General features: G+C 42.4%; 1 protein-coding gene across 5 annotated transcripts in view; it reads left to right on the forward strand.

Annotated features, from left to right (window-relative positions):
* Positions 1 to 12326, forward strand: part of GOLGA1 (golgin A1) — a 413603-nt gene that overhangs the window by 203990 nt on the left and 197287 nt on the right. For all 5 annotated transcript variants that reach the window (XM_078641823.1, XM_078641827.1, XM_078641825.1 and 2 more), the window contains 2 exons: positions 2016 to 2168; positions 5836 to 5931. In XM_078641823.1, coding sequence (XP_078497949.1) covers positions 2016 to 2168; positions 5836 to 5931 — 249 coding nt within the window. The remainder of the gene's footprint in view (positions 1 to 2015; positions 2169 to 5835; positions 5932 to 12326) is intronic.

The raw sequence follows: 12326 nt of genomic DNA on the forward strand, positions 1-12326 counted from the left end.
ATCCCTAAGGGTGGCACAATACATGCTGTAGCTCTGAGGTGCCCTCCTCAGTGCCCATACCCTAGGTACCAGGGGTACAATTTACTAGGGACTTACAGGGATGCTAAACGTTTTGCCAATTGGGGGAACAATTGTACAGTTTTAGAGAAAGAGATCTGGCACTGGGGACCTGGAAAGCAGGAAGCCAGTGCACGTCTGTCAAAATTGCATCAATCACAAAGCAAAAAGTGGGGGTGCCCATGTCAAAAAGGGGCACTTTTCTGCAGTGAACTAAGAGGCAGGTCAGGGACATGCTTTCCCTATATGTGCGGTAGATTCTTATTATGCATGGAGCAAACATTTAGTCTATTAAATCAAACTTTTTTGTACAGCAGGAATGCCCAACTCACATACTGGAAGGTGTTCTCATGTGATAATGAAGAAAAAGGTGGCTTTGCAAAATAAAATATTTGCCTAGGATGACATAATGAGACCAGTTTAGGGGCAAGGACATTACAGTTAGGTTGAGGAGGTTCTTCAAGTTACTAGTCTTGCAGGTCTAGTAATATTGTTATGATTTTTTGAGGCCTGCAATTGTATACCTTCTACACTGGCTCCGTTTAGGAACGGGTTTTATGTTTAAAGTTGGTGAAAAGTTGATAAGGGTTTACAAGGGCTTTAGCTGCTTTACCTACATTTGGATCTCCAGCACTACTTGATCCCTGTAACTTGGCCACCTCGTTCCTATTTTATTTTCCCTGTTTAGATTCATTAGGAATCTAATGTTGATGCCCTCTGAAATCTTCACTTTAGGAACTCTCAGAATTGCTACTGAGGATCAGTTTGCCCCACACAAACCTAAGAGGCCAGTGTTGGCTGTGAATGTATTTGATATGTTTCCAATGCATCTCAATCTGATGTTTATCCATCCTTGTTGATAAACACTGTGTAAAGTTTAAAATCCCGCCATCAGTGTAGGAGAGATGACCTTGCACAGGAGGATTTACAAATGTGGCTGGGGACCCTTGATAAATGTAGGGAGCGTAAGGCGGGTTCCGCATAGGACGGGAGGGGGTCAGAGGACCAACCGCTGAGGACAACCACGGAGAGGGATGCAGTTGTCTGGGAGAGAAGGATTGGCAGCTGACTATTCCTATTGTGATGTGATATATGTAATGGCCCATTCAACAGATTTAAAGCTGTTTATTTATTATGGCACATAGGAGGTGATGGCTTAAATGTGGAGAAGTGTGGCTCACTGGTTAGAGGAGGCAGACCCTGATGCAGAGGTCAGACACGGGACCAGGGTTCAATTCCCGACGCGGCAGGGTCTTGAGCTCAAAATGTCCACGGACTCGATAATTCTCGCCTCGGTGCCTACTCGAATCATGGGTTCACACTCTGCAACTCTGGGCAATAGCTTGCTTAATCTCCACTACGGCCCCACTGCGATGGGATGCCTGATCTTCACCTTGGGGGAAGCTCAGTAGAGGCTATCTCGCAGGGAAAGTCAGGACGGGTTCTCAAAGCAAGCGCTAAGAGACCTGTAGGTGATTTGGCGCTATATAAATCGAAATTAACATAACATAACAAATGTTCGAACTCGTTACTGGTACAATCTTTGTAATGTGCGGTTTGCCTACAAACAAAATAATAAATACATTCTTTCTAAAATCTTTCTCAGGTGCAGCATCTTTCAGAAATATCAGTTTGGTCTCTTGCACTTGGAGCTATATCTTTCTGTTTGGTTGACTAAAAGGGCTCGTTTACATTTCTAGCTGTGTGGATGATGAAAAGTAGTGTGAATGTCCCATATCAGTAAACGCTGGAAAAGTCATGCATAGATGTTAATGTTTTATTATATGGTGCTTAATTACTCAGTTTATTACTCTGTTTACTCAGGGAGGGTGGAAGACTAGTCTTTTGTGGGCTTCAAACATCTGCTTGCAGATTACCTGCATATTAATTGCAGGCTACTGACTGGCTAGTTACAGTCATAAGCTAATCCTTCTGTTTTGTCTTTTATGTTTTTTAAGAAATCCGATTTAGAATCGGAAAGCAGCAGACTCCAGCAACAGATCTCCACAGTCAGGCATCAGTGTGCTGAGAAAGTTAACAGGCTTGAAACTCAGATAAGTGCCTTGGAAACTGCCCGAGAGATTGACAAAACAACTGCACAACACAAAATCGTAAGTTAAGAAAGCCTCTGGCAGAATCTGATATCTCTGATGCCAACTTGTAATTCCTGCTGTGTTGCACTTAGACCGTAAAGTTTGTTTTCCATTCTAGTAGCAGAAATAATGAAGAATACCTGTGTTGGCTCAAAACCAAAGTAAATCAAACAATTCTTTTCCAAATGGACTTTTGAAAAGGGCTTAAGTGCCACTTGTTCATAAGACAGCCAGGTGAAGGGCATCCTTGAAGTATTAATCCTGCCGAAGGGGAAGTCGCGTTCTAAGTACCATGGACTTATGCTGATTCGCCCTCGCCCATGGGCTTCTTCTCCCTGGTTACTTTCACTGAAACAGTTCTTTGTGAAACTTCAAATGCCTACTAGTGCAGTGGCGTTATGATGAATAACGTAAATAAACATACTGTATCTATTGCAGAAACGATTGCTGCACACACTCAATCAATCAATCAATCAATCATGACATTTGTATAGTGCGCTACTCACCCGGAAGGGTCTCAAGGCGCTGGGGGAGGGGATATGTTAGTGCATGAACAGCCAGGTCTTAAGTTGCTACCTGAAGGAGAGATGGTCCTGGGTCAGCCGAAGGTGGATGGGGAGGGAGTTCCAAGTCTTGGCTGCCAGGTAGGAGAAGGATCTTCCTCCGGCACAAATAGGTGCAAAATGAAATTATTGGCATACGAAACACTGAAAGGTAATCGTCCTTTCTACTTGTAGCATGTGCTCCATCAGACATGTATTAAAGCCCTGAAAGGTCATCTATGTTCTATTTAAGGCATTTGTTCCATCAGAAATATGAAGGACTTGTACATGCTGACATTTAACAGGGTGTTTTGCCAGATAGTTTATCATTTGTAATATTTTGCCACTAATTTGAACTGTTGGTATTTTACGCTGTGTAATTAATCTTCATGTATAAGTGTAACAAGTAACCTTTGATTACTGTGTCAAATGGGCCAGTTGTGTATGGCAACTTGGGCTTACTCACATTCTGGCTTTCTGTAAGGGACATACATTTGCATCCTTAATCCTCTTTCAGACTATCTAGTATTGCTGCATATTGGAGAGGTGCTTTATGGCCCTTTTTCCTCACTCTATATTTTGTTACATATTTGTCGTCCTGCATGGCTGTGTACAGTGTCACATCAGAGTAGTCTAGATTTCATTATCGCTTCATCATGATGAGGCTAGGAGATTCTTGCTGGCGGTATGCGATATGTAGTCAGTAATTATCTTAACCCCATAACATATGAATGCTTTATGTACAGTATGTTTTGTGTTTGTGATTTCATTAACCTTGGAGAAGGTAGCTTAGGATTTATGCTCGTTTTTATGGCGGTATTTCTGAGCTCTGACATCCATTAGAGATTTGGCGTAGACTGCAAGCTTCCACAGATTTGCCAATAATGCATTACTTTTAATATTAACACATCTTCTTATGATGTATCTACTGCTATTGGCTTCTCCTTGATATTCCCATACGTATGTGCTCTGTCTCACAATGGAGGTGAGGTGTTCTGGATTGGTGATAATAGGTGAAATTGTAGAGGTAGCTTTGCACCTCCTTGAAGAGCCTTATACAGTTTTGGTGAAGTATGAGGAAGACGTTCCAGAATCCCTAGCTTTGAACATGAAGAGCTCTCCCCCCAATCCGGTTAGATTTACTGAGCAGGCAGCTGTGGGGAGCAAATACTAGTCCTCTTGTCAGCTTTTACTGACTGAAAATATTTCTAAGGTAGCGAGGGGAGGGTAAATTTGCATTATGATCGACGAGTTTAGTGGAAGAGGTGGTTATGTGTTTGGAATGTTGTAGGCTGAAAGTGTACTCTGTTGAGGGATTCTGTCTTCTTTCTGGTTTCCAACATCTTTGTAGGGAGCGGAGTGTAGTTAGTATTGCAGTTGTCCAGGAGAGAAATGTCCTCTGGGGTGGCCAGGAGGTTTTTTGTTTTCAGATGTTTATTTCTAGAGTTTTATTCCAGAGGTGATACTTTCGGAGGAATACAGGTAGGTAGGGAATCTGGTTTTTTCCATCAAAATCCTTTTTTTTATCATATGCATGTTATTTTATGCTAAAATTGACTAAGTATGTAATACAAAAGATTATCATTGAATGATCAGTGTCATGACAGAAGGTTTCTTTTCTTAATGTAGAGCTTATATCAAAACGTATTTGCCACTTTCAGTATATTGATTTAATAGTTCTTGGTTTTGCAAGTGATTAGTGGGCCATTGGATTATGAAAAACATTGCAACGTATAATGAAAAACACCCTGACAGTTACATTACTGAAATGTAATATGAATACTTTCATCAATGTTTTTAACAAGTAATGTTTGAAGTCAGACCAAAAGTAGCTTTACATGACTTGGAAACTGAAATGTCGTTTTTTTTTGTTGGGCTGCGCTTTGATTTAAAAAAAAAAAAAAGAAACCCTGAAAAATATAGAAAATTCATGGGAAACTGGAGCTGGCTGGTTTGAAACTTTGCCATACAAATGCAATGACCGGGAAAAACTACCCCACCTTGCTCTAAAAAACGGCATTGAATAATGTGTAATTAATTTCCATTTGTTTGTGGCTGCATGTTCAACTGAAGCATTGTTTTGGCACATAGGAGACCTAAAGAGGTTAATTAATAGAATAAGAAATTGATGGACTGATCCTGGATGCCATGAAGTTATAAGACATACGACGAATGCAGCTGATTTTCACTGACTCCGTGTGGAGGAGTTGAGTTTATTTGTAGGATCAAGGACATAATACATTACGCTACGCTGATTAATGTCTGGGTTTAAGAGAGGGGTTTTTGAACCTCGATATTAAAACGGGGAAGGTGTAAAATATCTCAAATATCACGGGCAGGGCATTGCAGAGAAGTGCACCCTAAAGGTAGAATGAGCAGGAACGGTATTGGGAGAAGAGAAGTTGGCCAAATAGGCAGAGGATGCCACAACTTGTAGATGTGGTGGGATTGTGGCAGGAGAGGGTTTTGTTGGGCTTCAGCGACAGTTGCCTATATTAACCCATTGTATTGACTGCTTCGTAAACCAGGGTAGTGAGCTTAAATTGGGTCTCAATGTTTCAGTTACAGGAGAGAGGGGTGATTGTGGCGGGAGATATCAGCATAGCTGCCAAATTTCCCAGGGTCATGTGTGATGAATTGCTTCAGTCCAGGTTTTTTGGTCTTGCCTACCAGACAGCGCAAACTGCCTGTTGGTGAAAAGACCTATGGTCAGCTTCGCTTAGTGGGCTTAGAGCTCTCCTATTGCTAAACTTTACTGACACTGTTGTTTGCATGACTTTCATTTTTTTCGCTTGTGTAGGCTGTCCCTCCCCTGAAGCATGAATGCATTAATTGTATCCTTTCACGGCTTGTGTTTGATGCACTAATTGTTTCAGCTGTAGTACTCAAAATTCTGTAGTGATATTTGTAAGGCTTTTGTCCTTACAGCGGTTTGAAGTAATGCAAACTCTGAAATTGCATCTTAAATGATAAATTTACTCAAACTCTGATAGAACTTATTGTTTTGGGAAAGGTTTCATGCATCATAATAATGTCAAGATCAATTCATGACCTGTATTAAAAATGTTGGAACACTTGTGTATGTGAGGAATTGTCAGTAAACATGTTACACATTGCTCATATAATTGTGTCTTCCCTTCCAGAGCCAACTGGAACAGGAAAATGAGGACCTTAAAGAAATTAAATATGAATGTGAAAATTCTTTAAAAAAGCATGAGGCAGAACACAGCAGGTTAAAGGTATTTATTATGTTGCCATGTTTTCCATCAGTTGAATAAATAAATTGAAAATTGGGCACCACTTTAAGTTCCCTGAGATTCAGCCAATTAGGACATTGTGCGTTGCTTTGAATACCAAGGGAAGACTAGAAACTCTAGGGAACTGTGAGCTCCTATTTCTTCACATGAATACAAATTTAAAGTTTTTACTGGACCCAGTGTCTTTGGGAAGACTGAGCTTTTCCCTTAATCCTGTTAATTCAATGGTCCCATTTCAGTAACTACTTGATCCTTAGAACTTAGCTAATTTACCGATTTCTGATAGAGACTTTTAACCGCAGATTCCTGATTTTTTTGATAATTCCCTAGATGTTAGACTAGATCTAGAAACTTTTGAGTATTACCTCTGTGTGCTAGTAGGTGGCGCCATACAGCTCCTCACTGATCCCGTTCTGCTCTGAAAATGACTTGTGGGACGTACATAGGCGCCTTTCGTGTGCTGACGTCATTTGCTTTCTATCCGCGCCACCAGAAACCAATCCAGAGCCTACCTGTCGTCTCTTTAAGACCGCTCTTCAACCAAAAAAATGTCAGTGTGCAAAGGAAATGTCACCTCCCTAAACAGGATACAAACCCTGTAAAGGGGTTGTTGTCAACAATGTCTGTGACAGATCCTCATCAGGTTTTCCTGTGGTGACTGGGACTGAGCCACAACTTTAAGGCCTGCATTGACTGCGCATCGATAAACCCGAAGGCCATACGAGACCACGTAAGTCAAAATACCAGAAGCAGACCGTGCTTCAATATAAGTGCTTAGGTCTGAAAACGGTCAACTTGACAGCACTACCTTTGAGGTCTAAGCACAACGTTTGAAAAAGGAAAGAGTAGGTGCACACCTTGATTAACAGAAAAATGCGCCCCTAGCTGAAAGAGAATGTAGGTCTTCAGAGTAAGTATGTCTGAATCTCATTAATGACAGATGAGGCTAGCATTATGCTAGTCTTTTAGCTACGGCGTAGCAGCTATTAAAAGCAAACATCAGCTCAAATCAACATTCAGGAATTAGAATCTTAAATCAGTACATAAAAGACTCCTGACAGAAGCAGCCTTCCTCTGAATCAGCTCCACAACACTCTTCTAATCTCTCTGAAATACTGAAGAATCAACCTCAACTTCCAATGATCCACAGTTCCTGGTCAACATCTTATCTACTGTGCATGTGCTAAAGAGAGATGAAAAACAGTTACCAAGGTCTAGTACAAACCCAGTATCATTTTACATCTGTCTATGTGCAAACCATGCTGATTCTTCCAACATGCTTGTAGGAATCTGGCTTTCTATATAGTGTGCAAAATGAGGTGCACTGTGCAGAGAGTCTAGGTATCCCTTAATAGTGTAAAGGGTTGCTTTTACAATCCCAAAGTGCTGTATTTGTGGTAGTGTTGTCGTGCAGACCTAGGCTTATCAGAAGTGAGTGTTAGGTATGTGTTGCTTACACAGAGTCAGTAAATGAGACTCACACTCAATAAGGAAATCCAACTCCAATATAGAACAAGCATTGGCATAGCCAGCAGGTCTCGCCTTTGGGAACTTATGAGTGTTTAGTCAGAGATATTGGCAATGTTTTTGAGGTATGTTGTAGAGCAATGTAGCTGATCTGCTCAGTACTGTAAAGTTTGTGTGCAAGTTGTGCATAGTGTAGTGACGTAGGGGCAGTGACATGGTGTGTAATGTAGCAGTGAGTTGTGAAATGATGTGTGTTGGTGGGATGTATGTGTGTAGTGTGTTTTGCTGGTGCGTATGTTGGTGGTATATGTCTTGGTGGGCTGGGGCAGCGGACTCTTACTGACATTGCGTTCTACTTACGAGCTAACAATGGACCTATAAGATGCACCGGACTGTCACCCGCTCGTTTTGAGGAGATTCACTTTACTGTAAACATTTTGTTGGTGTCCTGTAATCTCTTGTCAACTTCTCAAAAAAGTGGTTTTAAAAAAAGGGGGGGTTGTGCTTTTCGATCACTTACATTTCAGCGCCTCATCAGGGGCAGTAAGCTCTATGAAAATCTACAATAAAGCTGTGTTTTGGCTTTCAAAAGTCTTTATCCTGAATCAGAATACACTTGCATGTATTTATTTGTTTTTGCAGTTGTTATATAGCGCTAACTCTACCCGATGGTATCTGAGTGGTTTATATAAATTACAGTTCTATTTCACACGGTCACTGAAATTTTTTGGGAGGAAGACCAGCACAGGGAAATTAAGTGATTTGCCCAGGATCACAGGATCTTGAGCTGAAGCGGAGACTCAGACCACGCTACAAATAACAAACAAAGAAGAGTGGGAGGGGATGCAAACATGGTGCGCAGGCTGCTAATTTAAACAAGCAGCTCAAGAGGAGTGGTGGGTGCAGGCACAGGAATGCAGCGCCTGCCCTGCGTTCCTCTGCTCGCTCCCAAGAGCAAAACGCCATGGGAGTTTATATTAAAAAAAGAGGTGGGACATGCACCCGCCTTTAGCCATTTGCATGCTTTCATTAGTGAAAGACACACGCAAAAGCCCCTCACAGACTGAGAATTAAATACAGTCAAATCTACTGCTGCCTTGTGAAATACCACCTCACCCATTTGCAGAGGTTGCTGATGTTACCGGGCCATAAGGGTTCACATACGATAGAAGCAACTGTCATCAAAACTAGGGAAAAAGATCTTTGACTTAGTTTTGTCCTTCTTGTAACATAACATGAAAAATAACTCTATCACGATTATAAAACCTAATACTAACCTCAAGAGCCATCACATCTAATACCTTTCTGAAAGAAATCGGACAGAACAAGGTTGCCATCTTAATAGACAGTTGGCATAATGTTCAATATCTATTTGAAAGCCAATGCACAAAGAAAGTGGAAAACAAATTCACATCCCACTTCGAATTATAAGGGCTGAGGCATTCTATGTACTTTAAAACCCCTCATAAACATACAAACAAAAATATCCTGTCCTATTAACCTTCCTTTCACCAGTCTGTGACCAGCCACCTCTGCTTACCTGTAACAGTTTATAGTCCTGTAACATAGACCTTTCTCAAATAATTTTGACAAGAAATACAGTATTCCAGCTTGCTTGTGACCAAGGCGTACGTGATGGTATCCCGGGTGGTGATTGGGAGCCATTTGCAAATCTTCCTCAGCATCTTCAGGATATGGAAGCATGAGGTGGTGGCAGTAATGACTTGGACGGTCATGTCAAGTTTGCTGTTTGTGGTGATCCCAAGGGTGTTGGCGTGGGTGGTGGGGGTGAGTGTCAGTCCTAGCTCTGTTAGCAGCCAGGTGTATTCCCACAGTGATGTTCTGTTCCCAAAGGTCACAAATCGGTCTTGTAGGTGTTCAGCTTTAGGCAGTTGATCTTCATCTAGTGGGTGATTTCAGTAATGCAGGCATTGAAATTGATCCGGGTGCTGGGCGTCTTGTTCGTGAGGGAGAGAATGAGTTGCGTGTCATCGGCGTGAGAGAATTCTGTGATGTTGTGAGATCAGATGATGCTCGCTAGATGGATCATGTTTGCATTGAAGAGGGTCTGACTCAGGTAGGATCCTTTCAGAACTCAGCAGATGAGGTGCCGGGCGTCCCAAGCTGCTAGGATAAGTTATTTAGTCTTTCTAGTCAGAAAGGAGCAGATCCATTGGAGTGCGTGTCGTCAGATTCCTATGTCGTGTAGGTGTTGGACGGGTGGGAGACTGTGTCAAATGCTACGGAGAGTTCCAGGAGCATGATGGCCACCATGTCTCCTCTTTCCAGAGTCATGTGGATGTCAGCGACGAGGGCAGTTTCCGTGCTGTTGTTGAGTCTGAAACCAGCCTGAGTAGTGTTGAGTTGGTGGTTGTTGAGGTATTTTGTGAGGTGTCTGTTGATGATTTTCTTTAAGACCTTGGCCGAAAATTGTAGCAGGGAGATTGGTCTGTAATTAGCGAGCATGGAAGGGTCTGCAGAAGGTTTCTTCAGTAATGGATGTTTCCAAGCATCTGAAAAGGCTGCGGAAGCCGCAGAGGCAATCGGAATGGGCGTGATCATGGTGATGGGTTGCCGTCCTCCAGAGTAGGTGTGGTGGGGGCTGGGGTCTGATGGACTTCTTGGTGGCAGCAGTTTCTTCTGGGGTGATGACGGGCCATGTGATTGGTTCTTTGGATAAGAACGTGAGGCATTTGACTAGGTCTGTCAGGTATGTTTGCGGGTTGAAGTTGCTGTAAATGGCGGTGATTTTGCTGCTGAATATTTGAGAGAGATTGTTACAGAGGTCCTGCAAGGGGGTGATGAAGTTGGAGGTGGCCAATGGTGAGGTGACATCTTTCACAATGGCAAATATTTCTTTGCTTCTGTTGGTGCTGACATCAATGCAGTCCACCAGAGCTGCCCATTTGGTGGTAACGTATTAGGGCAGATTTGAAAGCTCTTCTGTCTGCATTGTCCTGGCTTAATCTTCATTTGTGCTCCAGTAGTTTTTAATGGCATTTCATCAGTTTGAGTTCCCTCATGTACTGCATGGGGTGTGGATCTTGTTGTAGTGTTTAGGTGGGCGGGGGGGCGGGATGGGGCGGAGTCGTTGAAAGAAGTGAATCAATTTTTGAAATTCCTGATGACTGGGGGGGGGAAATGTCAAGAGCGATGTTCCACCCCTTGTCAATGATGCTGTTCCAATTACAGCAGGCTGGTCTGGTGGTGCGTGTGCATTGGACTTGACGAGGGCGTGGTCTGACCAGAAGTCCAGTGTGGGCTCATCTACTTTGTAGTTGTCAAAATTAATTAAAAAAGGGTCCAAAACGCATCCAGCGATGTGTATATGTCCCTTTACTTTTTGGGTGAGGCCAAGGCTTCCAATTTGTTCGAAGAGTGCACTTGATTTGGGTTCAGCTTGGTTTTCCAGGTTGAAGTTCAGGTCTCAGGGTAGGACGTAAATGCTATCTTCAAGGGTGAGTGGTGCGACAAAGTCTGTGATGATGTCTGTGAACTTGGTGCAGCTTTAGGTTGTCTGTAGATGGAAATGCTGCTTAAAGTGAAATTGGCTGTGACGTGAAGCTTGAATGTCAGGTGTTCCATGTTGGAGATTGCATGTCCATGGATGTGGTGCAGCTGATGGTGTTCTTGTGGATGATGGCGATTCTGCCTCTGGGCTTTTGGAAGTCTGTCTTGCTTGGTAATCTTGGAGCCTGCATGGCTTGGACAGTGCCAGGTGCCAATGCAGGATTCAGCCAATTTCCCATGAGGAAACGTAGGTCAGAAGCATTGTCTTGCAGCAAGTCCCAGATCTCTGTGCCATGTTTGGTGAGTAAGCAGGTGTTGAGGAGCATGCATGCAAGTGTGGAGTATTGTGTGGGAGGTTGTTTGCATTTGTGAGTGCAAGAGAATGGGGTATTGAGTGCTGGCAGTGTGGCAAGTGTTCAGTGTGGGCAAGTGCATAACCACTTGCAGGGAGTGCAGGAGAATGCTCCCTCAGCGTGGTAGCGGCAGGAGGGGTGCTGACCAGGGTTCCTGATGCTGAGCGCAGTCCAGGGGCAGAAGGAGGGGCGGGAGACAGGCTTGCCTTTGCGCCCCACACTTAGGCCGACATTAAGAAGTTTCTTGGAGGGGAGAAGAGTGATGTTACTTACTGTTCAGGTGGATGATGTAAATGAGTCCTCATACTTGCCTTGTTTCACAGACAGTTTTGGCAGGAAACCAGTGTCAGTCAGTTAAGCTTTATTCGATTATAAAGTAATCATAAAAGCATATTTAAAAAACAATAAAACCGCATGTTACAGAAAGATGCGAAACCCCAAAATAATGGGATAAGTTATACAGTGAAAAATCTTACATCAGGATAGTTTTTCTACACTTGAAAACAGACTTTAAAAACAACTAAACAGATAAAATTACAAATTCTTCTCCAAGTGATTGCATGGCTATGAATGCAGGACGGCATTGTTGCCGGCCTAGTGTTCTAAGTAGCAGGATAATCCACATTTTCCTCTGGACTGTATAAAATTTACAAAACAATAGAACATGCATGGAGGATTGGGCTGACAAATCATCGCATGGGCTATTAGACAGCTTGCCTAGACCAATCTTTAATTGCTGGAAAACTAAGCGGCCTATGGACAATGCCCATCCTGAAACGTGTTAATAAAAATCTTTCAAAGTCAGTGGATACAAAAGTTAAATACGACTGCATCTTAAAAGTAGTCAGGATGTTTTGGTGAGGAAGAACAGAGATTTTTAATATCTATTCTTCTAATATCTAATATTTTCTAGATACTGCAAACAGCTAAGTTAAAAAACTTTCCTATTTACTTTAGTCAAGGTATTGGGGTTATCAAAATATTATTGATGTCCTAATTTACAAAATAATTTCTTGACATACCTGAGCCAACTTATATGTGATACCC

This window comes from Lissotriton helveticus, chromosome 5_1, assembly GCF_964261635.1.
Source record: "Lissotriton helveticus chromosome 5_1, aLisHel1.1, whole genome shotgun sequence".
NCBI lineage: Eukaryota > Metazoa > Chordata > Amphibia > Caudata > Salamandridae > Lissotriton > Lissotriton helveticus.